The 27,548-nt window shown below is 47.0% G+C and overlaps 1 protein-coding gene across 6 annotated transcripts in view; it reads right to left on the reverse strand.

The window, feature by feature from the left end:
* The window catches only part of LOC310922309 (septin-6), a 29,085-nt gene extending 9,895 nt beyond the window's left edge, over nucleotides 1-19,190 (reverse strand). For 5 of the 6 annotated variants that reach the window (XM_083882771.1, XM_083882770.1, XM_083882769.1 and 2 more), the window contains exons 1-5: nucleotides 18,461-18,515; nucleotides 12,153-12,267; nucleotides 5,033-5,228; nucleotides 3,138-3,324; nucleotides 2,746-2,907 (exon numbers count right to left, since the gene is read on the reverse strand). In XM_083882771.1, coding sequence (XP_083738897.1) covers nucleotides 2,746-2,907; nucleotides 3,138-3,324; nucleotides 5,033-5,228; nucleotides 12,153-12,267; nucleotides 18,461-18,487 — 687 coding nt within the window. In that variant the 5' untranslated portion in view covers nucleotides 18,488-18,515. Of the gene's footprint in view, nucleotides 1-2,745; nucleotides 2,908-3,137; nucleotides 3,325-5,032; nucleotides 5,229-12,152; nucleotides 12,268-18,460; nucleotides 18,516-19,085 lie in introns of those variants that run through there. The other variant, XM_083882773.1, reaches the window with a different exon arrangement.
* Nucleotides 19,191-27,548: the final 8,358 nt, after the last annotated feature.

The following is a 27,548-nucleotide window of genomic DNA, read 5'->3' on the forward strand; positions in this document are numbered from 1 at the left end:
GTAGCAGGGTGGGTCCTTTTTTTGGAAACCTTGTTTAGTGGTACCACTCTATATCCTCTACCTGGCTGCTCCTCCCAGCCACAGTCTCAGGTGAGATGAACCAGTGCAAGACTGGCATCAGAGTGACAGCTGGAACAGAGTGCTGCAGCTCGGACTGCGGTGCTGTCCCAGGGCTTGCTGTGCCTGAGGAGAACATCTGCACAAGCACAAAAGCAGTAAGAGGTCTTGGAGCCTTCTTGATTTTATCCCCCCACCACTCCTTTAGTTCATGTTGGAGCACAAGACACCTTGCTCCATCAGATCATGAGATGGAAGTCCATTCTTCACGCCCAGAGTAACAGCTCCTTCCTCCCTGCTTGCTTCCGCCCTGGTGAGGAAGGGCTGAACATGTCCCCAGCCACTGTGTCCAGTGTGACCCAAGGTCACACTCTTCAAGCTGAGATATGCACTCCACATTACACAAAGGCTTACTAAGAACAAGAGGGATTTGCTTTTCAGAAACTCAGAAATCAGAAATAGTCACTTCTTAGTAAAGATGATCTCTCTGCAGAAGGCAAAAAGAGACTTGCCCAGTGCAAGCTCAACAAAATTGGAACTGAAACCCTCCCAACACCTATCTAGGCTCTGAAGATCTCACCTTATAGTCTTCTCATTTCCAAAATTCAGGCAGCCAAGCAAACCCCCCAGACATTGCCATCGTACTTTGCTGCATTTTTCTGTAAGAGAGATTTCTCCCCACCTCCCTTGCTCCTGGGAACTATGCTGCATTCTGTCAAGCTGCAAGGAAGTCAAGTGCAAAATTTCAGCACTTTGAGTTCCCAGCTCCTTGCACCAACCCCTTCTGCTGAGTTTTGTGAAGTGGCGTTTGTTAGGCAAAGCTTTTAAAGTGCACCAAATTGTGGACAATTGAAAGGGCCTCAGGAAGCCAACTACATGGAAGATCAGTGACCCTAGATTGCTCTCAAGAGCAGGTAGTGAATTCCACAGGTTATCCAAAAACTTGGACAAGGTCATGGCAGCTGGTACAAGCAAAAGATTTCAGAGATTATGTTTTTGCTTTCAGAGTGTGGCTCATACAGTCAAACTGCAAACAAAGCAGAACTGCCAGCAAGCACTCACAGAGATAGGCTCTTCCCCCTATATTCCTCGGCCCCCTGCCCTCGCATGGGACACACACAGAGTAAGAGTAATATTTGTCTTATGTTTATAATAATATCAATATTTGGATACAAGTTTTCCAGACCTGAAAAATTGCCTTGGTCAAATTCTGGCCTGCTTCATCCCCATAAACCTGGTAATTCTGACTGTAAGAGGATTAAAGAGTTGATTTGTCTGTGCAGCGACTGACACAACCCAGAACATCTGCAACCCGAGACAGCAATTCCCTCCCAGGAGACAAGTAAATGGCTGAAAGGAAAGACAAGCAGAGGTTCACTTTCACCCTCAGAAGGGCTAACACTGAACTGCTCTGACCAGGAAACCATCACTGACAGCTCCTACATAAGGACAAATTCCATGTTTCTTTCAGGCCTCTCCAGAACACTACAACTATTAATACCAAATCAAGAGGTGGTATAAATGGACATCAGCTAGACCTCTACTACATCCACAGCAGTAAAGCAATCAACTTCTCCTACTTGATTTCCTGTGAAAAGCCTTCTGGAAAATGGGACCATGATCAGGATGTGCTGCCAGAAGGGCCAAGGGACAGTTTGCTTTATCCTCAAGGAGCCACAGACAGGAACCCACGATGCTGGGAAGGCCAGAGCCAGAATAGGCACCTGCAGGCACCTTGAGGCATGTCTGGCCTAAGTTGTGTACTGTTTTTCACACCTTGCTAGTTAAGTTGTGTAATTCCTTGCCACAGGATCCTGGAAGTTTACTGGTGGGAGGCCATCAGGTGATACATAGGACAGGAGTAATGACAAACCCTTGAGCTGAAAAGAGTTTAAACACTGATTTCTTATATGTCCCTCAACAGATACACACGAGGACAAGGAGGGTATTAAAAGTCTGTTTTCTGACTAGAAAAGCCCACAAGAGAGGCAGTAGCCTACCACAAAGCTCTCCTAGCCTAGGATGACACTACAAGGATGAGATTCTTGTGAAATCCTCTGTTTTTAAGACAGAAAATAAATGGGAAAGTAGATTTAAGAAACATCCCAATATGGGCCACCAACCCCTATGTAGTGATGCATTCCCTACACCTCCAGCAGGTGCTTCCAAATAGGGAAAGAGTTTCAGTTTACCTTTAGACATTTTAGGAAGTTTAGCTGGAAGGTTCTGTGGATTTCTCATTGTAATTGGCTCAGCACCAGCACAAGAACATGGATTGGGCTCTGAGAGTGTAACTCAAAGCCTCTTGGTGATCTTATTGGCAGCAAGCCAGGTTTTCCCTCCTAAAACATTCAGTATTTCGGAAGGAGCACAAAAGGAAGTAAAGGCTTTTTGGCATTGGCTTAGCAAGGTGCCAGAGGTTTTCTCAGATGCCTGTGCACAGCTTATTATTTGTTTTCTGTTACATTTGTTATTTTGATATTTTTCATTATTAAACCTTTTAATTACAAAACACCTCTGAGGAGCAGTCTCACTCAAATTAATTATAGCCACTTCTCTGCAAACGCTGGTCCCTCAGAAATTGATACATTAGCATGTTGCTTATTAGACTCTGGCCACATGTTAATCTGTATCACCCCTACACGGACAGCGCTGTTCTGGGAGAGGAGGAAGAACCGAGTCACTTACATTCATTGTCCCATTTATCTCTGCCACAGATTCATCATCTGTCGGGAACTGGTAGATCTGCACTCCATTACTGACCAGTTCACTTGTGATTTTTATTTTAAACTTGGTCAGCTCACTCTTGGAAATGGCATCAGATTTGGCAATGATGGGAATGATGTTCACCTAGAAAAAAACAGAAGTATGAAGTAATCAACTTTGCTTCTGGGAGTTTCTCTAAGTCTGCAATACAACCTTCAAAAGCTTGTAAGTGCTCAATAAATCTACAAAATTATTTGCCAACTCAGTCGTTTCCACCAGAAGGGCTATTCGAGGTGGGGAGATCCTCTGGAAAAGCAGCAACCTTTTCACTATGCAAACAGTAAATCTGCCCAGTAAGAGTTACTTGTGCCAACCTTGCTGTCGAGCTTCTTCATCGTCACCAAGTCCAGGGATTTCAGGGAATGGCCTGTCGGAGCAATGAAGTACAAGCAAGCGTGGATCCGGGTGTCATGGTAGTTGTGCAAGACCCTTTTTATCTTCAGTTCTTCCTGCAAGTAGGCTTCAAACTGAGCATCAATGAACTCAACGATGGGTTTATAGCTTTGGTGAAAAAAAAAAAAAAAAGCTTTACATCTCACCATCAGAGAGCTAAACAAATAGGACAATGCCCCTTGGCTTGCTTTTAAGAAACCAGCTGTTGATAGATTTCACTTTTCATTTTCTACTTTCTGAGACCAATTCTCTCTACCTCCCTTGCTCCCCACCTGTAAGAAATTTTAAAGTTGCTCTGCTGACAAGGAGACATGGTCCTACATCAGACTCTAGCAGCCTGTTTGTCAAAACACAGTACTGGGATTCAGCAGAGGTCAGCAGATACACCACCCTCTCCAGGGAAAGTAGACTCTCATATTTTGAAATGCGAGGGTGAGAGACTTTCTAAAGCAAGGCTAATGTAGACTCATTTGTAGCAGTGTGTAACCCTTGCTTGCACTCAGGGAGTAAATGGCTTGCTGCTCTTACAGCCCTGAGTGCTGCTGGTAGAAGAGACAGCTTCATTCAGTACTACCTTTGCCCAGTGCTCTGAGGCAGGAAATTCCTGCAACTCCCTTGCAAGGCCTTCTGAAATACAGAGCCTGCCAGACTCATAATGTAAAGGACATCAGTGCATTTTAAACAAACTTTAAAAAAATATCTAACAGACCCACAAAAAAGCAAATCTCATCAGCAATGTCTCTGCAGAGATGCACCTTGGAGACTGTCTGGTGTAATTGCACATCCCTTAACCAACACACTCCAGCCACTCTGGGATGTGAGCTGCCAGAGACACTCCCCCAGGGTATCTCACTGCACATTTATTGTGCTTCCTTTGGCTCTTCCCATGGAAGAGCCCTGCCAAAAGTGGATATTAAGCCAAGCAGACACTAAATCACACTAGTGGTTTGGTCAGCAGCTTGAGGTCAGCACAAACCAAAACAAGCCCAGATGCCCTGGAGCATTTCAGTCTCCCCACCAGATGAATTTGGGCAGAAGGTTGCCAGCAGGGCAGAAATTGCTCTGACAGCATGAGAAAAGCTGCTTTATAGTTGAAGCAGTGCTGACACTCCAGAGCTTCTGTCCTCTCTTCTACCTGTCCCATCCCAAAGAGGCGACAAGCAGGAAAACTGCAGTACAGTCAGGCCCAACTAGGGCACAGGGAGAATGAAAAGCCAGGTCATGATATAGCCTCTCTCCCCCTGTCCTGGGTTGCAGTGTAGGATGTACACAAAGTATTTATTATATCACCATCTTCATGAACTGTTGAAACCAGGTGGGCTAGTGTTTTCCCAAGCCCCCTGCCTCTTCTGCTAATGGCCTTTGGGGTGTCTTCTGCTAATGGCCCACTAACGCCTGGCCCATGAGTCACAGGTAACTCCCTCCAGGGGTTATCTCTGTTAATGGGCCATCAAGGACCCACTTCACAACTCCTCATCCCATTGTGAGATGCTCTGCCCAGGGGGAGGAGCCAAGCATTCTCACCTGGATATAAGCTGGTATGTGGGCCAGTGCAATGGGCACTTACCCACTGGATTCCCAGAGGACCAGAGCTCCCAGACCTTTCTACAGGATCACTGTTTCAGGAAGAGCACTTCACCTGGACTGCTTCCACCATCCTGCTCAGGTTGTATTCTGACCCTGTCAGTGATTCTTTGTGTTATTGCATTTATTTTATTTTATTTTTACCTTTTTACCTTTCTTCTTATTAAATTATATCTCTGACTTGGAGCCTCTCATTCGTTTTGCTTTCAAACCACAACACCCCCACACTCACCTGTCCTCTTTGTTGATCTGATCCCCAAAGCCCACTGTGCTCACAATAGTCAGCTTGAGGTTGACATTGCTCTCCTGCAGGTCATAGGTACTGGATTTCAGCTGGACCCCAGGCTGTGAGTGAGATGCTGGTTCACCTTCAAACTTGGTGTTGAAAAGGGTGTCCATGAGGGTGGACTTACCAAGGCCAGTTTCCCCTATTGGAGAAAAAGAGAGTTGAAACGTTCTGTTGAATATTAATATGGGTTAGCCTTTCAGCTTCCAAACATTAACAGGGATGAAATTGTAGCAGATGAAAGTAGATCTCATGCTCCCAAGGGAGTGTCTGGTAAACAGAAAGCCATGAACAATGGGAGGTCTGTATTCTGGGCAAATTACATTTCACAGTCTAATGGCCATTAATGTCATTAGAAAATAGAGATTAAAAGAGGTGAAAAGGCAAAGGGGAAAGCATTGTTCAAATCCTGCTTAAACCCACAACTACACTACAGAAGATGCTGTTTTCATTTAAAAGTGGGAGAGGAAATGGAGCTCACTGCCATTTCCAAAAAAAGCTGCTCCAGGATCAATGTCTCTAATAAGCAGCCACAGAAATAGCTTCCTTCCATGCAGAAACCCTGAGAGCTGGTTTGAGTCCTACAGCAAGTTGTGCAGTTGGTTTCTCATAACGAGTTGGAGAATCAGCATTCTACACTGGGAGGGGGCATTTTCTGTATTACCTGGTTTCATACTTTTAGGAGCTACACAAGCTGTACAATATTGCAAAATCTGCTTCCAAAAGTTCTGCCAGTATTGTCAGTATTCTGCTAGTATTCTAACAGTATTGAACTGCTATTTGGATTTCATTTATCAACAGGCAACTATTTCCTTGTCTGGAAAGAAGAGACAAATCCCAGAGACCAGTCTTGAATTTGTGTTAGATACATCTCAGGAAGAATAAAACAAATCCCTCTGTGCACACATTTCACAGGGCAGCCTCCCTTACCAAACTCTGACAGAGTCAGCTCTCCAAGCTCACAGGATCTGACTTGCTATGCAATCTGGTCTGTTGCCTTGTGAGGGCTGCTGTGTTTTGGGGAAACAGCAATTTCTGAGCTGCCCAGATGACTTTTGGAGAAACTTCAGGAGCAGCTGAACCCCACCTTCTGTAAAGGCTGCTCCTCCAGCCTGCTGTGGGACCACAAGGAGACTGTGTCTGGCTGCAAGAACATTCCCCTCCTTCCCCCAGCCCTCAGTTCCCAACCAAAACAACTTCACCATTTTCCCACTTTGCTCATAATAAAAGAGCTTCTTATTTTTTGTAGGTTTAGAGCTCTGTAGGAGATCCAAACTTGCATGAACTGCCCAATTCAAGAAGGGGAAACTCCTCCCCATCCTTCCCCATCCAAATGTCCAAATCTCTAAGCCTCACCCCTGCAAGCAGGCAAATTCCTATTCTGGCCTCAGAAGGGATTTTCCTCACTCAGGGCTGAAGTACATGGTAGAGCAAGGCAAACACAGAATCATAAAATCATAGAATGGTTTGGGTTGGAAGGAATATTGTCTAGTTCCAAGCCCCAAATCCCCTGCTCTGGGAACTGAGCAGTCCCTGATTGCCAGGATGGCATATCCAGTGTCTCCAGAGGCAGCAAGATCCATTAACATTTCAAAGTCAATGTACACCTTGAGCTGCAGAACTGCCTGGAAGCCAGCTTGAGAGCTTGTGCTCCATCACCAACCAACACCAACTACAGCTAGAACAGTCACCAGTGGAGTTGCTCTTTGCATCAATCTGGTTTTCAATCTGAAGAGAAGGAGCCAGCACCAGGAGCTGGCATGGCTGCAGTCCCTTGTGCTACCTCAATGCATCAGCTGTACCTACAACAGCAGTGGCCAGAGCAAGGGAGGGGGACCCAGTAAAGCACAAGGCAACCTCTGTTGCTGGAAGAATAAGCTGGTCCAACAAGCCCTTCATTGACTCGTAATCTCATTGCCTGGACTTGTCAGGGACCATTTGCCCCCAAAAAGGAGCAGGTGCACAAATCAGACCAGTGCATTGCCATGGTTTGGACAGGGATTTTGAGAGTTAACAGCCAACAGCCTGTATGGCCTCCAAGGCTGTTCTCAGGGATTCCAGGAAAACAGCAGTGTAAAAAAAGACAAAAATCTAAACAGCCTAAGAAGGCTGCAGCATTTCCAAAGCCCCTGCCAAGGGATGGGTGGGACAGAGCAGTGAGCTGGCTGCTTGCCTGTGAATGCCAGGAACCCTGATGGGACATCTCAGGATAGGGGAGCCCCTCAGCCCTGCAGTGCAGGAGCATCACCCACACACAGTCCTGCAAAGCCTCCTCCTGTGCCACTGCCCCACAGCCTGGCAAGCCCTGGAGCAGCTCCAAGGCTACAGGACAGGGTGACAGGGGAGCAGCAGCAGTGACCAGGGCAGGGAGCTGCTCTCTGCAGTGTATACACAAGGTCATCTATAAACCACACTGGCTTCTGGGCAGACAGCACCCTGTAAGTCACCTCTCGTTTCTGCCTCCCTCATTCTTTTGGATGAAAGATGTTCATATGAGGCCAAGACTATTGTTTAAACACATCCTGAACTTGTTAATCATTGCCTGCTTTAAATCCATCTACAGTGTTTTTTCCAGCAGGAGTGACTTTAACTGTCAGAAGGGCTAGGAGAAATGTTTAAGAGATGCAGAACATGCTTTTGCACTCCACCTCATGCCAGCTACACAGGGCCAGCAAAGACAACTTTGAACTCAAACACTGACTTTTTTCCTTTTGGAAGGGGAATATCAGAACTGTGGCATTTTTCCACAGGTGGGAGTTGCCCATCCAAACACCTTCATGATTAAAACATCCAGGCACTAACATGGCATCTCATATGAAGTCTGCACTCCCAAATTTACACTGAGCCAGCAGATACCCCTGTCCCTGTACTGTGTAACCCCACTGACTTGACACAGAATAAAAGCCTGCCAGGGAAGACAGAAAAGAAAGGAAAGACTGTCTCAGCTGAAAGAATGTTAACACTGACAGAGTGACATGAAATGGTAAAAGACTAAAGACACTAATAAAGTGGTCTGCTGTGTTAAATATGAGCAGAGATAGGGAGCAGTGCTATTTTGAAGGCCAAAATGACAGAAGGAAGAATTTCTGAGTCTTCTGGGAGTTTCTGCCTCACACAGAGGCAACTTTTTGCTCACTGGAAGATGTGAACGGTGCCAACTGCTTCTTGTAAGGACAGGAGTCCAGATGGAACAGACAGTCTGATTAAAAAGGACAAGCGGTCTGTGCTTGTTCCAGCCAGTGGCACTGGAATCTTCCCCAAAAAACAGAAATGATGAACAGGGATTAAAAGAGGCAGAATTACTTTGAAAAAAAGCAGCAGTGTACACAAACCGAGTGAGAGCAATCGCTGGCAGGGAGATTTTTTCCTGATGTCAGGCTTATGGACACATGTGATTTGATCTCCAAAACCATACTTAGGGATTATGCAACTCAACAGTGGTCTGCTGTCCCAAAACAGGGCTGACAAAGCTCTATGGGGAGGACAGGGCAGAGAGAGTGACATTTGCTGGTAGAATTCTGCACCAGGAAGATGTGACAGCAATGGAAAAGCTTGAGTGTTGTACCTTTCATCATGGGATGGAGTTTTGCTGTTAAGTCTGACAATTTTCAAGGACATTAAAAAAAAAAAATGGCCAGAGCCTACACCCCAGATTCTGGATATGCAACAGCCCTACATCAGTGCTCAGAAAGCACCATCCACTCTTAATGCCCAACAGCCTGGCTGTGCTGGGCTCCCCACACATCCTCTCGTTCTCCTGAGACGTTCCCTGCTCCAACTGCACGTGCACATGGTATCTTCACTGCTCTATGGAAGCACTTCATCAAATCTCACATTGATGGAACAGTGGTGGAACCACTTGCAAAACTACAGCTGGGACAAGCTCCTAACTTCCCAAACCAAGACAGGCATCTTCATGCTGAATGAACTTTCATGGCTTCTTTTCACAGAACTTTTAGCATTCTAAGCACCTGCAACAGTGAGCTGAATTATACACCACAAAAGCTGTACCTCCTCTTTTTGTGCCTGAAAATTTAATTTGCTTTTCCCTAGCATGTGCTAAGTGAAACAAGCAATTGCTCACTGCCTCTCCTTCCCCACAACACTCAAAATTTAAGAGGCCCCAATCATATCATCATCAATCGACTCTGTGGGAGGACAGGGGAGTCCTTGGAGTATTTCCCTGTTCAAAGGCAGCAGCTTTCACAAGAGCTTCCTTTCATGAGAGCAGCATGTCCCCTTCACAAGATTAACAACTGTGGCTCCAGATATCAAATAATTCAATTTTAAAGAAAATATATATGCATGCACAGCCTTTTCATGTGTAGAAATGGGAGCTAATCCATTGTAGCAGGTTTGCTGAGACAAGCCCTGAGGCAACTCAGACTGATAAGGCCATCTCTCAAGGAGAGAGGGAAAAATAGTTTGCTTCATCTGACAGGCATGCAGAGACACCACACAATTCCCCACTGCCAGGCAAAGGCTGGACTGCAGGGACAAGGAGGGCAACAAGGGCTCACAAAATGCAATGAAATACCACCTCGGAGGAGCACCCAGTTCTCGGCATCCACCCCAGGGTACCAGCAGCACAGGGCAGGAGAAGGCTGAGGAGACAGATGGCTTTTTGATTAGAGAAACTGTTCTCTCCTCAGCTGGTTGCATCAGTGACCACAGAAACAATCACTGGGCAACTTCCAGGCTGTACAGCTCATCACCCCAGAGAGCTGCCTGCTGGAGAGCACCAAGAATCCTGTGCACATCCCTCCCTCCCCCAAGGTGAGAGCTCCTGCACATGAGACTCACTCCTTTGGAATGAGACCTCAAACAGTCTTGGTACAGTCCTGGGGGAAAAGTGAACTATTTCTGCCACAAAACAGCCTTTCTCATTGCACTGAATAGGCCAGTTAGAACAAATTCCCTGCAAATCCTGAGAGAGAGGAAGGGGCAAAATCCTGCTTAAATTGGGATACTAGTTTAATGTAACTACAATTTACCCTGGCCAAAACAGAAACTTTACATCAAAAAACAGCAGCCTGTTCTTCCTCTTTTCCCCCTATCTCACTGAGAAATACAGTCAGCACAGAAAGTCTCAGCCATTAAACACTTCTCCAGCCTTTGCACTGAACTAAGAGGCAACTAAAATTTTATCATGTCAGGTTTAGGAAGAAAATGGTTGTACTGAGAAATAAAAGATCAGAATAACCATCTGCAACACCTAAGATGTAATGAGAGGTTTTCTTATTTATTCTAGTTTTGGCTCTAGTCTCATGGGAGAGACAGCTTTCAGCAAGAGCTAAAAATTGCTCCACTCTGGACATGCCGCTGAAAGTCATTTCTGAAGCTTTCCTTGGCTTCTCCAGCAAGAGCTGGAGGAATTGCTGGTTCGGATCCAGTATAACACAGAGTAGAATTATCACTGGATTTTTTGTCCAACAGATGCCACACACAGCTGAAACATGGGGGGCAATGAAGTTCCTTTCTGTCATGTTTAGTGGGCTGTCTATGGGATCCTCATCCAATCTTCATTTGCTTCCTTGTTCTTCCAATTTTCATCCCAAACTCTGCTGTACAAGTGAAATCCAATTGAATAAATGACAGATGAACACTGGGAATTTTTGATTTCTTTCTCTAGGATGTTTAAGTGTGGGAGCAAAGATTTGCAAATATTTTTTTAATGAAGTTTATTATATTTTTCTATAAAGTTTCTTTATTTCAAGATTGTGTTATTACTATTCATAAAAAACTGACATTAGTAACTAAGGTACATTGATCTTGGTGAGTCCTTCACCTCAACAAGTGATTAATGCATTCCATTTCTGCCCTGCAAAGAGGAAAGCACAAGCATTCAGCTCCTCTCCACACATCAAAGTGAAGATATAACTACAGGAGGCACCCGCTGCTACACCTAGAACTTGTAAAAACAACACTGCAGCCCAGTAAGTGAAAAAGGAAAAACTTTTAGACTTCAGTTGTGGGGACAGGAGTTTCCTTAGGTCATACCACATTCATGTACTGTGGAAATCACCTAGAGACAGCCTGACAATGACTTCCACTTGTCAGCAAAGTTTATCATCTCACAGGAATGTGGTTGTAAGGAAAATTGTCTTCTCAGCTCCATTTAACAGGGCTCAGCTCTCCTCTCCTTGCTCTACTACTCTCATTTCAGACTTACCCCTGTTCTGGCCAAACACCAGGTCCATACTATGAGCTGCATCTCTCATGGGAGGGGACAGAAAACCTCTGTGTGGATGTGGAGCTGACCACCAGCTGAGTCTCCAGGAGGTATCCACAGCTGCTGCTCTCCCCTCTGCCACACCAGGCACTGCTGGGATCATCTGCACAGGGCTTAGTCCGAGCAGCCGTGGCCACGCAATAACCTCCTGCTCCCACAGGCAGGGCACTGGCAGCAGCAAACCCATCATACAATTATTAATTCTCTATTTTTAATTTCCTAATTCACCTTCCCAAACTCTGGTACCAAAGCTATACAGTGTTTTACTTCTGTTACCTAAGAGAAGGGATTATTTGGGACAGACACCAAGTCCTGCTACAGTGCCAGGCCCCAGCTGTGATCCACACCACATGTCAGCTTGGATAACTGTCAGAAGAGTTAAGGCTTGGCCAGACACTATCTTAATTCAAGTATACACAGAAGGGAGGAGAAGAAAATAGCTTTTAGTGGTTTAAGAGGAGCATGACTAGTATTTTGTTAAAATAATAATAATTATAATAATAATTCAATACTTAACCAAACAAGACCTCATGACAAAGTACTCTGGCATGAGTACATATTTTCTTTTAAAAATGTGAAATTCAAACATATGAGGAAAAGAAAGATCATAATAACAGCCTGTGATTTTAGGTATTTTATTTCACTGCTTGGTAAAAAGCCATACTGCAGAACCCCAGTGGGGATTTCTCAGAGCACCAGTAATTCTTGTTACTGAAAATAGAACAGTTAGGGAAATTTAAATCAAAGCTAACTTGTTAGTGCTGTAAGCTATGAGCTACATTCAGCTGCAGAAAACTTTTCAGCAAGAGAACTTCCCAAAATGGAAATACTCACCCACACACAGGATGTTGAAACAAAACCCATGATTAACCGACTTATTAACCAGCTGGTCAGGCAAGCTATCAAATCCTACATGTCCAGAAAGTGGAACACTACGACAGCCTTCACCCTGAAATACAATGAAATAGTTGTGTCATTTTCAAGCAAAATATACTTCTCTGTATAAACCCTTAAGACCTCCCAAGTGGAATCAACTGCACAGTCCAAGCAGAGATTTGCACAGATCTGTCAATCATGCCAGCATGCTTCACTCTTCTCTTAAACAATTCCAGAAGGCACAAATGGAACGTTTCATTTGCCAAGCATTTGAAGGTAGCCCTGACAGAATAACACTAAAATGTGCAAAACATGTACACAAACACAGCTGCTGAAATGAAGAGGTAAAAAACACTTGTTTCTTAAAAAATATGCAGAAACTCAAGTCTCACCTTATACTGAAAACAAAAAGAATCCTCTGTGCAAAGCAATGTATTAATGACACCTCCTCCTACAAGCCTATTACCATTCACTTTATGTGAATTGGAACTCACATGTAATTCCCATTCACAGCTGCAATTATAGAAACTAGCTAGAAACAGTAAGGAAAACTGTACCTACAGGAAAACAAAGCAGAGAAAAAGTGTCCAGAACTGAGCTGCTCATAACCCCACAGGCCTGAAGGAGCCTGCCAAGAGGGTTTGGGAGTGGAGGTACCCAAACCTCCTGCTAGGGGCAAGGGCTGCTCCTGCCCAGCCACCCAAAGGACTTCCTGAAAAGCTGCTCCTGCACCCTGCTCTCTCCTGTGCTCAACACCTCTAATCTGGTCTCCCCAGCCAAGAGGAACATATGGTGCTCCATGCCCAGAACAGCCACAAGCTTTGGGAGGAGGGTCAGAAATTTTCACCTGGCCAGTCTGTGCCAAGGCACCCTGGGTCCCAACCCTGCCCAGCTGACATGACATGTGGAGGCTCAGCCTCAGAAATGGCACCAGACAAAATGAAGAGTCAGTGCTGCACCCCTGTATTAGTGTGTACTGGTAAGTTGTCCTCCTGCAGCCCCAAAAAGGTATTTCCCTGTTGGAAGCAAAGGCTTTTCTTAAAAATGTATTTTAGTGTGAAAATCAGAAAATTCCCCTCTAGTTTTCCACCAGTTTGCAAAAAATACTACAGCCAAAAGGTAGTAGTTTATAGGGTGTGATTTTGAATATATTCTTTCACAATCATGCTTTCACATCTCTTGAAAGCCTATTTATAAGGAAAGGCATACTGGTTTTCCCTCTTCTGCTAATGGCACTGGTATTTTAGGCTGGAAAAACATCCCCAAGGAGTACATTTACTACAGTAGCCTGTCAGTACAATTTCTTGTTTTGTTACTGTTTTGCTGTTGTGGATTTGGGTTGTTTATTTTTTTTCAAATATGAGGCTCCAAATACACTTCAATCATTAACCATATTTACCAGTCTATGATGTGTAAATATGTTTCCCCTTAGCCAGATTTTGTGTATTAGTCTGACTCTTCCTGACAAGATGTTCACCAAGTATGGTGCTTCATTAATTCCTGAGCACCTTTCCTCCTAATGACATGTTCATGAGGAAGGCACTCAGGCTCCCCAGCAGATTCTGGTTTTGCCTACTGACAGTGCAGTTGTGAGGTCCAGTAATGCAGAATCAGCTAAAGCAGAAGAAAGTGAGGCCATCAGACACACAGATTTTGTGACAACACATTCAAACTCTCCTAAACTGCATTCACCAGAACAAAACCTCAGCACTGGGGAATCTCATGGCAGTGTTGGACCTGCAGCAACAGCCCCACGGTCCTGGTGAAGAACAGTCGGGGGACAGATCCTGTGAAGGCGCAAGAGAGAACCACCAGCAGACGGCTCCAGGGGAAGGAGAAATATCAAGTGTATTTTTAATACTCAGCCTTAAAACCACACCACTGGAAGACTGCTTGAACACTACTCTTCCCCAGGAAGTGTAGGCAGGAGTGTGGGCTCTCATTAAGAACAAATCATCCCCTCATCCCTAAATATAAGTGTGATCCAGACAGAACAAAATAAATGGTAGAAGTTAAGCTGCTCTCAGCTATGAGGCAGCATTTACCATCACACAGGATTCAGCCTGCAAGTCATTTCCTGTAGGTTCTTTTTCTAGTTACCTGTGGTTTTACAATGCAGTTAAACCACACTTCATATCTGGTACAGGCCAGGAAACAACTATTGCAAAATGTGATTTCCAGTCACAGCAGCTAAGCCTCCATGTTAAGTACGCAGCCATAAGGTATATTGTGCTACTCTGCCTAAAAACCTACAGCCTCCTTGGCCAAGGCATCAAGAGGTTGGATGCAGCAGAAAAAAAAAAAAAAAAAAAAAAAAAAAAAAAAAAAAGTTTTAAGATCAGTCTGGTTTTGACACACATCAGAAAGTTGACAGCAGTTACCAAACTAGTGGAGAGAAAAGAAACATTTTCTGTCTGATCCACCAAGAAACAGTGCAAGTCACCAGTCTTCAAGCACCAAGTGGTATCTCTAGAGCACTGCTATATATAAACAACATCATCATAAACAATATATGAACACAATGATTAGTCATCCTGAGTGTATATTAAATGTAGGTTTGGATTCCCTTGTTCAACACTGAAGGAGAATGTTAAGCTTATAAGCTTTTTGCTGATAAGGTGTTCAAGACTCTTCCATCATTCATCTCTCAAACCAGATCAAATTTAAAACATATAAAGAGGTACCACCAAGGGAAGCAAAGTTTAACTACTGTATGCATGAAGGTTTTTTCCAGGAGCATCAGTGAGTGCTGGATGGCTGAGAGTCCTTTGTACTCTCTATTTTAAGGTTACATCTTCTTGAAACGAAGACAAAGATGGAATCTCTGGAAAGCCAGTGTGAACACTGGAACCACACCAAGATACCAGATGCCTTTTTTTCCCCATACACACAGAGTGACCTCCTGCCTAGACAGACTGGGCTGTTGTTGCTTGGGAGGAAGTGAAGCATGTTTGTCACAAATGAGATAAAAAGAGCAACACACTCTCTTGTTGTATTATCAGGCAGGGCTATTGCAGAGTGAAAGTAAGGAGCAGACACTTGGAGAAGCTATTTTACTTCTTCCTTTCTTAGAGGGATTTATACGGCCTTTTGTAAGGGCTTCTCTGTGCCACAGAAGCCACACAACCTACTCTAATTCTTACAGAAAACTATCCAAATCATATGGAAAATACAAAGATGTTATATTGAGTCACCCCAAGCTTGAAAGCACCATACATTAACTATTAGTTTACATAAAAGGGGCAAGATTTAGTCTTCAGGTGTTTGAATTGCTCCAGGGTCCTTGGGATGAAAAAACGATTAGAGAAAAATCTTGCTGAATGCACATCTGTGCCCTGATCTACTTAGCAGGACAAGCAGGTCACTGTCACCTGCCAATGTCCTCAGAGCCCTGAGAGGCTGTTGCCTCTTTGTGGAGATAAAGCAGGACACACGCAATGGTGCTGCTCATTGCAAATATCAACACTGCATATTAGGGACTATGTCTGTGGCCAGGTCTAAAGGAATATTGAGAAAGGATACCATGGCAAAGGCAAAGCCTCCACTTGGTGATATTCAGGCAGAGCACAGCAAAGAAAATAAAGAATGTTACAGCTCTGAACCCAAGGGACCCAGTGTCCAAATGAGGCCCACACAGCACAAAACTGCTCTCAGAGGCTGCAGTACAATACTTCATCTAGTTAAATGTTTCTGTTCAGGACACTGACAGCTGACACTTGGTACTTCTGACACAATTTCTCACCTCTTCCCAAATGAGAACCACTTCAAACCCTGAGGCCTTGGAGACTCCCTTAGAAAGATTTCCAAATAGCCACAACAAACACAGCAGCACCATCCTGTAACATAACTAAATCAAGCAACGCTCACAGAGCTCCCCCACCACTGCCAGTGCTCACAGCAGCTACCTCCTGCCCCTCTGCTGCCCTTAATGCTGAGACCTGGGGGCTGAACCCCCAAACCTGAGACAACTCTTGCACAAGAAGTCAAATGTCAAATGTCAAATGACAACGCAAGGCAGAACCTGAACTCAGGTTTCCACACCACAGTTTTCACACCGTCTTTAAGCCAGAACATCAGATCCCTTCTCATGACCTTGGCGTTATGGCATTCACTTCCCTAGATTGCATTTGGTTCTGATTAAACAGCAAATTAGAGCAACACTCGTACCAATTATTTCTCACTTGTGCAAGTATGAAATTCTCCTATGTAATGAAAGAATTATCCAGCAGACAGTATAAACATCCTCCACAAGATAAATGTAAACTAGGAATGTAAAGTCTAGATTAAGACTTTGTATTATTTTTCCTTGCTCAGCTGATAAAAGATCATCAAGAATATAAAAGAAAAACACCAGAAAAAATGGGAAGGAAACAGTTTTGAATCAGGCCCTATGGAAAGTAAGAAGTGTCTCACCAAAGGTCCTGACCATCAACCACCCTCTCCAGGTGCACTGCATCACTCGGCCATTCAACATTCACAAACAGTCAAGTGCTTCCGAAATCTCAAATTCTGACAGCTCTTAAGATTACACTTCTTTATGCTCCTAACAAAAGGCTGCAGAAATGCCATGCAGTTTGGATACATTCCCAGAAGTCTCCTCCAGCAGTTAAAAGATACATATCAGCAGCCGCAATAATTTTTCTGACCTCTACTAGAGACTGAGAGTTGGACAGTGCTTGGCAAGCCGGTCCTCTGCACCCATCCTCCCTGCTGGCAGAGGACAGGAGAAGGGGCTCAGCTTCGTGGTGACAAGGCCATCTTGCCCACCTGGGGAGAAGGGGGTTTCACCAACCATCCCTGCAATAAGTGTGGGTTTGATCAAGGGTTCTCTGGGACAATGGCAGGGTGGTAACCCCAGCTCCTCCACAAACTCAGTCCCAGCTCTCACACCTTAAACCCTGTTGGCACACACAGAGCCCTCTGTACCATCAGGACATTACAGCTGACTGCTCCAAGAACCAGACATGACCAGATGCCCAAGACCTTGGCTGACAAGTTATCTGTTCATAAAAGGACATTTTCAATTTGCAGCACACTAATTTCAAGTGTCTCACAGCCAGCTTTCCCTCTTGCCTTCAAAACGAGGCTGTGTGGTATAATAAATTCATTCCAGACCACAAGCAGATGTCTCAAACTCCTGTACATTATCTAAGGAAAGCATAACGCTCAATTCCTTTAAAAGACAGGGGAGCAACTGAGTCACTTCACATATTTTGGCAGTCACATACAAGGCAATGGGTATGTCCAGAAGAAAATAACATCACAAACTGGTAAGGAATAGCTACATCTACCCATTCAGCAAGACTGGGTCCATGCTAAAACATACTGCTTTGAAGATGAAATTGGAGAGCATTCACCTCAAGTATTACTTCTGTATTAACATATGGCCATGAAAGTTGGAAGCCCATCAAACCACAGTCAAAACCTTTCCACATGCAAACACGTTACAGATGCCTCCTTAGCATTTCTCTGACAAACGCAGAGGTGGCTCAACTCCCTCTGCTCCTCTTCTGGATAATTCTCCGCAGACACACAGGGATCTTGCGCCACACTAGGCAGGCGGGCGAGCACGGCGGCGGCCGGTGGCACCCGAGGACACTACCGGGGACCCTCGGGGACAAAGCGCAGCACGGACACGGTGCTGGTGTTTGGTTCCCACAGCTCCTCCGCGGCACGCGGTGCCAGACTGGAGACCTTCCTTTCCCGCATCACGCACTACCGAACACAGGCTGATGGTTTCTTTGGGAGGAGAACAGCATCCCCGGAGAGACAGGGATATCATTGCCGTGCCCTGGCCCGACGAGGGGCCCCCAGACCCGGGTAAGGGATGCATGGCCTGGCCTCCCCAGCGCTGCAGCCCGGCCAGCCCCGGGCAGCGCAGCAGGTCCGGCCGTGGCCGGGCCCGGGGGCACCGGCGGGGCAGGACCCCCGGCCCGCCGCGGTGCGGGCAGCCCAAGGTCACCGGAACGGGTTGCAGCAGGGGATACCCCAACATTCTCTACTCCAGGTAACCTCAGCTCTCCTCGGGTCGGCCCCCAAAGTCCGACCCTCCGGGAGCCGCCGCCGCTCCGAACCGAGTCTCGGAACCCGCGGGAGGCCCCAGGCCGGTGTTCTCGCAGCCCGCCCAGTGCCCCCCGATCCGGCCCCGCCGCCCCAGCCATGCCTGGCTCTCCCGACCGCTGCTCCAGCGCTGCCCGGTCCTGGCCCCCCGCCCCGGTGCTGCCTGGCCCCCGCGATGCGGCGGCCCTGCGCGCGCCCGCCCGCACCTGCCGCGCCACCTCGGCCGCCGCCATCGCTGCCCGCCCGCCGCACGTTCCGCCCCGGCCTGCGGGCGGCTCCGGGCGCGCCCACCGCGCCACCGCGCGGGGGGGCCTCGCCGCGCCCCCGAGCCCGCCCTGCCCGTGCTCCCCGCCCCGCCGCCCCCTGGCCCTGCTCGGCCCCACCGGTCCCGCCGCCGCGTTCTGTGAGGTGCGGGGCCGCCGGTCCTTCCCCGCGGCAGCCCGCGATAGTGCGGTCGAGGCTGCGGGCGGGGTAGGCAGAGGTTCGGGGCGGCAGCTAGAGTGGCCAGGCGAGAGCGGAGTCCCGGCCCAGCGGTCCCGAGCCCCCGCCGAGCGGGTCCCCAGCCCCGCGGGCTGCCCGGCTTCCTCTGCCGCCCTCCGGCCCGTGCCCGCTCCCAGCGCGGGGAAGGGTTCCCCGCGCCGACTCCCCGGAAAGGCGCAGGAGGACCCGTCCCGATGCCCTGCGCCCCCTAGGGTAACATGGGCCAGGCCGGGCCGGGCCCGGCCGGAGCCGTGCAGCCCCGAGGCTGGGCTGGGGTTCGCGGTTTGGGTCCGTTCAGGTCCCCCAGCCTCAGCAGATGAGTTGCTATTTCAAGCGGAATGTCGCACTTGCCTTGTCCCAGGTCCGCTGGACGGTTCAGGCCTGCCCGGGCACCCGGCTGAGTGCGGCTGTGCCGAATTCCCTCCTTGTGGCACCACAGCTCCTTTCCCGGCCCTGCTCGTCCCGGTGGTGCAGCCTCAACTCCCGGCCTATCATGATCACAGCTGCAGCTTCGAGGGTGTAGCTGGTGCCGCTTGGGTTTCCCTTCATTTGATAGCAGCACAAGCACCAAACAAGGCTGAGAGAGAGGAAACTCAGTCCTTCCCCAAAGTAACTTTCCCGGCCCCTGGATTCCCGAGTAAAGTCCCCAAGGTTGTCACCCAGATTTTATCATGGTCAGAGCTCACCAGTGTGTTCAGTCCCTAATGCAGACATGACCACAGTGTCCCTAAATGGGAGGTTTATTTTGCACCATTAGTGCCTTCATTCCCCAAGACCAGCTCCTTATTTCCCTCCTTGTTTTCCCCAGATGCCACTCAAGTGTTTTCAACTGTTCACCAGGATCTCGTGGCTGTGTGGTTCAAGTTCTCTGCCTCCCTGAGCCCACAGAAGTCATCAAAACCTAGTGACAAAACCAGGCAGCTCCAGAAAGGGAGCAAGGGGACAATTACACTTTCACCACCAGTTGTTTGGGGTTTGAGATTACACCAACTCCCCACATATCCCAGAAAAACTGGTCCAAGTGGTTGGAAAAAGGCAAAGGCCCTCAAGGGCTGACGACCAGCTCAGGGCAAGTCAGAGCAGGGCTAAAGCTTAGGGAAGGCAAAGAAAAAAGGTTCAAGGGGCTAGTGTGGCTTTTAGCTGCCTGACCAGCTGCAAAACCACCCGGTGACAATTCAGCCATGGGTGTGTTATAAATGCAATGGCAAATATCAGATTAATAAAAAGACAATTTATTAATAACACAATATTGAACACCAGCAAAATGAGAAAACCACAAAATAGGAAAATATCAGCGCCGCGCCGGGTGGATAGGGGTCCGCACACCAGGGTACAAGATGCCCAAATCCACGCCGTGCAGTTCTCAGTCCACCCTTTTATAGGATTTTTCTGCCCTTAGGCAGTCCAGGTGTCCAGGGTGGGCTGAATAGTCCGAATTTCTTTTCAATGGCCTTCCCGGATCTTGTCAAGTCCCGTTAATCCATTCCATCCATTCCGGGAAGGTTCTTTCTTATGCCAATTATACAGGTCAGTCTTATGTTGATTTCAGTTTGCATATCGTGCCAGGGCGTTGATGAAATCTGCATCGTCGTCAAGAAGGAATTCTCCTTGCATTGGCGAGGAAGTGATTCTTATTGGGGCTGGCTAGCGTCTTTGTTCAGTCTGATGATCCTTGTCCTGTTTCGCAACTGAAGCCGTGCAGGCTGGGGGGGAAAGATTTGCTTCCTACTGGATTTTACATTTTATTAACATTGTTCTTATTATACATCGGATTATTATTATTTCATACACGAATTTTTATCCCAAATTTATCACAGTCCCCTGCCTAATAATTCATCAAATTAAAAATTCGTCTCCTTTATTTATTTTGACCTCAACTCCAATTGAGATCACACTCTTCCCAGTCCTCCTGTGAGGATTCATCACCTGGTTGAAGTTTCTGTCCCTCTTCGAATCTCCTCAGGGCTGCTGCAGCCCTCCCTTTACCCTTTTCTTCCTCAAGCTTCATTATCTTGGACACCGTTTTCCCTTGTGCTGCCTCTGGGTCCATGGGAAGGGAGGCTATCTGCATCCCTTGGACGACTGAATGGATCAGTCGGATGAAACAGGGGATCAGACATGGGAGGAAAATGATGCCATATTGTTTCTCCAATTGCTCATACTGTTCACTGAGCGATTTCAATCTTTCTTGCTCAATCCTCCTCTTTCTGGCCTCAGCTTCCTGTCTCCTTAGTTCCAAAGTTACCTGCTTCATTTTACTCTCAGGGTCCATCCCCTCCTTGTCCCTTGAAAAACAAAAGGTCTGATCAAACTGCAAACACACGCGATTATCACCTGGGGGCAATAAGTTGAAAACGATGGGTTCAGTATTAAAGGAACCTATTTCCTCGTGTTTGAGATTCTTCCCCTCCCAATACAATTTTCCACCCATGTTACATATTTTCAGTTTCGTTTTGTCGTAGCACAGGGGATTCACTTTGAAATAGGCAAGGAAAGTAGATTGTCTTTTTCCTCCCACCCATACAGTTTTGTTACATTGGTTACATGTTTGCACCGGGTAAGGAATTTCGAGTTCGCGCCTCTGTCTAATGAGTGAGTGAGCAGGGTCCCTGAACAATCCGCCCTTAGGACTTGCCCCTGAGTGTTGGCACCGGACCCCTCCTTCCAATTCACAAAGGTGAAATCGAGTGCCATTAGCCCAACAATCACCCAACTGCCTTTCCAGAGGACAATCCATTATCTGTCCAGTTTCTGGAGCTGTTAAGCACCATTCACACTTTGCGGGGGGATTCTCCCCCAGGAGCGCCCCTGGAAGGGCCCCCTTGACCCAGCACACGGCTAGACTCAGGACTGTCAGGATTCCCCACCGAAATACCCCTCTGCCTTGCCCTTTGCCCATATGTAAACATACGGCGGGGTAAACCATCTTCTCGGCAGCAAGGGTGTGCTTCAGGGGCCCGTGTAGTCCTGATGGCAAACCTTCTTTTGTAGGTTGCCCACCGGGATAATTTGATTGTATCCCCTCAGCAAGGTACTTTGATGGTCCTCCGGCACTCAATTGCCAAAGCCTCTGCTTTAGCGTCCAATTTTCCCCTTATTCCCTTTCTGTAAATTTGGTACCACTCAGGAGAGTCTAACTCCAAAAGTCTGGCCCGAGTGGCAAGTATTAAGAGACGGCTTGTGTTCTCCTGCTCCTCAATTAGACAGTTAGTACACAAACCCCTAGGTCGATTCCCTCCTCAACAATGGGTGACCCAAACTTGTTTACAGTATACACATTCAAAATTAATAAAAGGAAAACATTCACACTCTGAGGTATTGCAACTTATCTGACTGGTCATTTAGGTTGACGCTGGAGCTTGATTTTGAGTTCTCCTGGAGGAGTGGTGACCTTCCAGTCCGAAGTTTTTGGGTCCCCGATCTTTTTCACCCTTGACGAGTGAGTCCAACCCTTTTCTGCGGTTCGAACTGCGGTGTCAGTGGTGAGCAGCACCAGGAACGGTCCTTCCCACTGCGAGGCGAGAGGGATTTCTTTCCAAGTTCTGATCAGTACTTTGTCTCCCGGCTGAATCTGATGGATTGCAAATCCGAGAGGGGCACTTTGGGGAATGAGTCCGCGCCTTCGAAGCTTCTGTAAATTTTTGTTTATAGTGATGAGATAAGGTTGCAATTGCACATCCTCAACTCGGGGATGTCCCACCGGCATTCCGTGTTTGTATGGCATCCCATACAACATTTCAAAGGGGGACAGCCCCGTATCAGAGTGTGGCATGGTTCTTACATTCAGCAGAGCAAGGGGAAGGCATTTCACCCAACACATTTTCGTTTCCAGCATGAGTTTTGCCAGTTGTGATTTTAGGGTTTGATTCATTCTCTCCACTTGTCCCGAACTTTGAGGGTGCCAGGGGGTGTGATATTGCCATCTGATTCCCAAAGCCTCGGTTAATTGTTTTATGATTTTTGAGGTGAAGTGAGTCCCCTGGTCTGAATCTATGCAATCCACAATTCCATACCTGGGGACTATTTCTTCCAATAATACTTTGGAAACCGTTTGGGCTGTAGCTTTTGCCCTTGGGTATGCCTCTACCCAATGTGTCAATTTGTCTACTATTACTAATAAGTACCTATATCTTCCGACCTTTGGTAAATCAGTGAAATCCACCTGGATCCTTTCAAATGGCCTATATGAAAGAGGACGACCTCCCCAGGCCGTTTGTCTGTATCTCGATCGATTCACCTTCTGGCAAATCACACACCCTTGTACCTCCTGTTTTGCCAATTCAAAAATTCCCTGGCACCCGAAAAACTTCAAGAACTGGTCAGCCAATGCCCGTGTTCCCCAGTGAGTCTGTTCATGCAAACGTCTCAGGATTCCTCTGGCTGCACTTTTCGGGACCAATTCCTTCCCTGTAGAGAGCCTGACTAAAGAATGGCTGCATTCCAAAGGACATATACTATGCGGCTAGTAAAAGTTTAAAAGGTCAAAGTGTCATTGAGGCAGACCTGGTTTAGTTAACAAAATGCAGAAGCTTCCTGAGGAATGAAGAGTAAGCCATAAAGATAAGGATAACACTAACAGTGGGATTAAGACTTAGCAACGTGTGCGTCATTGGCTGAGAGCCAATAAGGAGTTATACTTTTGCCATATGTATGAGCTAGTTATGAAGTGTATAAAAGTGTAAGACAAATTGTAATAAGACGAGATATGCTGACCATGAAAGCATGAGGCATGTCTACCACGGCTCAATAAATCCCTTACAATTGGCGCCCGAATAGCCAATTCCCCTTTCCCTCTTAAAAGAGCTGTGATGGGTTCGGGTCACTAAGACGGCGGATCTCGGCGCTGCGCCTTGCTTCATCGGAAGAAGTCGTCAGGCCACTCCGCCCAGAGGGGTACATCGGTGCACTCTGCCGATACGCGCTGCCGAAGCCTGAGGGTTGCAACGGTACCGAGTAAGCATGGACAGGCAAGCGGCGTATGAACTTTTTACTACTTTTCTTAGGAAGCGGGATATTAAGGGTGTAGATTTAGATAAAGATCTGCCAGCGCTCTTGGCGCATGCGCTCTCGTATGGGTTCTTTTCAGACCCTCATAGTGTTCATGATTTAGCTGAGTGGCGCAGATACGGAGATCGTTTGTGGGATTTAGTGTTAGATGATGATAAGCCAGCAAAAAAGATGAGTAAATTTTGGAAAGTAGTGCAGAATGCGTTACTTATGGTTCAGGCGGAAAAACGAGCGGCGGAAAGCGCTCGGTTAGCGCAGGCGCGAAACCGGGACTACGATCCTTCCGCACCTAATCCCCCTATGTTCGCGTCGGTAGAAATCCCAGAGCGCCCCCCGCCAGCTCCCCCTTTTCCTGCCGCTCCCCCGCCAGCTCCCCCTTTTCCTGATAATCCTGCCGCTTCTCCGTCAGCCCCCCCCTTTCCTCATAGTCCTGTCGCTCCCGCGCCGGTCCCACCGTCAGCCTTGTCCGGCTTGCCGCCGGTACTCCCATCTGCCGTTCCGGTTCCGCTCGGACCACCCCCCCCTCCCAGTAATGCCACGGAGCCGTTCCCCGGTGCCCTGTCGGATATCGCGGAGGCTATGGCAAAAAAGAGAAGGGAGGCATGGGCAGCGTTGGCTAAGCAAGGCATTAATGACGGCGATTTAGATCTGGCAGCGGCGGCCCAGGAACAAGTTCCGGCAATGTCGCTGGCATTCCCTGTTATTTTTCACCAGCGTCAAGGGGCGCCCCCGAGAGCGGACGTGACACAGTTAGATTGGAAACTGCTAGCACAGCTCCGTGCCACTGTAGCTCAGTTTGGGGTCACCAGCGAGCCCGCAAAACAGATGTTAGATTATCTTTTTAACTCCACGGTCTTGTTGCCCGGAGATATTAAAGGCATAGCTCGGTTAATATATACCCCCACCAGAAAATACTTTTTGAGGCGCGCTGGAAAGAGGAAGCAGCCGCTTCTGTGGCTTTGCCGCGCCCTGCGGGAGATCCTCTTCAAGGAATTACATTAGATGAGCTCATGGGCGATGGTAACCACATTCCTTTAGAACAGCAGGCTGCGTTAGGACCGGAAAAGCTTAGAGAGGCTATGACGGTTGCAAAAAGAGCCATGGATAAAGTTCGGGATCCGGGAGGTCTCCCCATCTATATGGGAATTAAACAAGGTCGTGAGGAACCTCTTGGTGCATTTGTAGATAGGATTATGACTGCTTTATCCAAAGCAGGCGTTGCTGATCACATGCGTGATGCAATCCTGAAACAATGTGTTATTCAGAACGGAAATTCATCCACCCGGTCCCTTATCTCGACTGCACCCGGAGATTGGTCGGTTCGTGACTTGTTAGACAAGGCTGCAGCACTCCCGGCTGGCAGTCAAGTTTTTATGATACAGGCATTAGAAAAAATAGGGGAAAAGATAAGTGAAGGTCTGAATAATCAGGCACAGGCTCAGCAACAGGTTTTAGTTGCCCTTGCACCCCTTCAGGCCCCGGCAGTGCAGCGCCGTCCAGCTCCCACAGAAGCTCGGATGAAGTATTTTCGATGTGGACGTACCGAACACATACGTCGTGAGTGCACCGCGACACAAGGCGACAGTGGACTGGTATCTTCTTAACTCTTCAGAACTTGCGGAAGCCCTGCTTAATGCCCCTAGCCACATCACCTCAGCACCGCTGGCCCCGAAGCATTTGCAATGGTTAGGACAATGGCAGTGGATTGTTAAACCCCTTCGGGAGGATAAGCCTATCCCGAATGCGCTTACTGTTTTCACTGATGCTGGACGACGATCACGAAAAGCAGCTGTCACATGGAAGATCCAAGAACAGTGGCATCATCACATTATTCAGGCCACTTCACAAGACAACCTGCAAACCTTGGAATTAGTGGCGGTCATTTAGGCCTTTCAAACTTTTGCACAGCCTGTAAATGTTATCTCAGATTCAATGTATACTGTTAGAGTTGCGTCAAGAATAGAAGATGCGAGCATCAAGGAGGTCAACAACCCACGGCTAGGAAAACTCTTCATGCAGCTACAGAGAACACTACAGAATCGACAGCACCCATACTCCATATTACACATCCGAAGCCATAAACTGGAAGAAGGTTTAGGAGAAGGCAATGCCAGGGCAGATAAACTAGTAGCAATACAACAACCAGCTCCTCTCCCGCGCACGACGGCAGCATGAGAAAGTCACAGCATTTTTCATCAGAATGCCAAAAGACTTGCTCGCGAGTTTAAAATTTCACTTAACGAAGCTCGAGCAATAGTGAAAGCATGTCCCACTTGTAGTTTCCACAATGGAGGCCAAGGAATTGGCCTAGGAGTCAACCCCAGAGGTTTGGAGTCTAATCAATTATGGCAGATGGATGTAACTCATTTTGCAGCATTTGGGAAACTGAAGTATATTCATGTTACAATTGACACCTATAGTCATTACATTTGGGCAACCGCACAGGCAGGAGAACAAGCAAAGCACGTTGAGAGACACCTGCATGGCTGTATTGCAGTTATGGGTGTTCCTAAGGAAATCAAAACAGACAATGGGCCTGCCTATGCCAGTCAGAGATTTGCAAAATTAGTTAGTTTTTGGAACATTAAACATGTTAGGGGAATCCCTAATGTCCCTACAGGTCAGGCAGTAGTAGAACGAGCCAATGGCACCCTGAAGCGGTATTTAGAAAAATATACCGATCTACACATTCCAGCAGAAAGATTGCTTAGGGCTTTGTTTGTATTAAATCATCTTTGCCTGTTTGCTGACAGGGATGTGCCCCCTGTCATGATGCATTTTCAGAAGGACCCCGCACCCGTCCCTCCTGTATATGTTACCTATAGAGACCCCAAAACTGGTGTGTGGCAAAGCCCTGCTCAGGTTCTTTACTGGGGAAGAGGTTATGTATGTGTTTCCACCCCTACAGGCTCTCAATGGATTCCTGCTAGATGGACACGTCCTGCAAATCCACAAGAGCAGTCCGGAGGAAAGAAGGCGACACAGGCTTCAGATAACACTTGCACCATTGCTGCTAACAATACAGAAGCAGTTTGGGATCTCCTTCCACATCAAATCTGAGGAGGACGTGCAGCTCCACGTCATTCCCCTGTTGCATGAACTTAAAAAATAACTCTGAGTCCATCCATGCCAAGATAAAACAATTGCAGCAACATACAGCACTGTTACGCAGGGATGATACATTCTTTGGACTTAATCTTGGGGACTGGGGTCTTACAGGATGGCTTAAGGGTTTGGTTCAATTTATACTTGTAGGATTAGTTATTCTGTTTATGTTATTGTTACTTTTGCCTTGTATTTTGCAATGCTTGCAGCGCATGTTAATGTCAGCATTTACATCAAAAAATGTTGCCTTACTTGCTGTAAAAGAAAACGGGGGAGATGTAGAGAGCCTGACTAAAGAATGGCTGCATTCCAAAGGACATATACTATGCGGCTAGTAAAAGTTTAAAAGGTCAAAGTGTCATTGAGGCAGACCTGGTTTAGTTAACAAAATGCAGAAGCTTCCTGAGGAATGAAGAGTAAGCCATAAAGATAAGGATAACACTAACAGTGGGATTAAGACTTAGCAACGTGTGCGTCATTGGCTGAGAGCCAATAAGGAGTTATACTTTTGCCATATGTATGAGCTAGTTATGAAGTGTATAAAAGTGTAAGACAAATTGTAATAAGACGAGATATGCTGACCATGAAAGCATGAGGCATGTCTACCACGGCTCAATAAATCCCTTACACTTCCCATCTGGCAATTTCCACTTTCCCATTTCCAATGCCCCTCCTATCTCTTTGAATCCTTCAATGTCCTTT

This window comes from Zosterops lateralis, assembly GCF_965231275.1.
Source record: "Zosterops lateralis genome assembly, chromosome: W".
NCBI lineage: Eukaryota > Metazoa > Chordata > Aves > Passeriformes > Zosteropidae > Zosterops > Zosterops lateralis.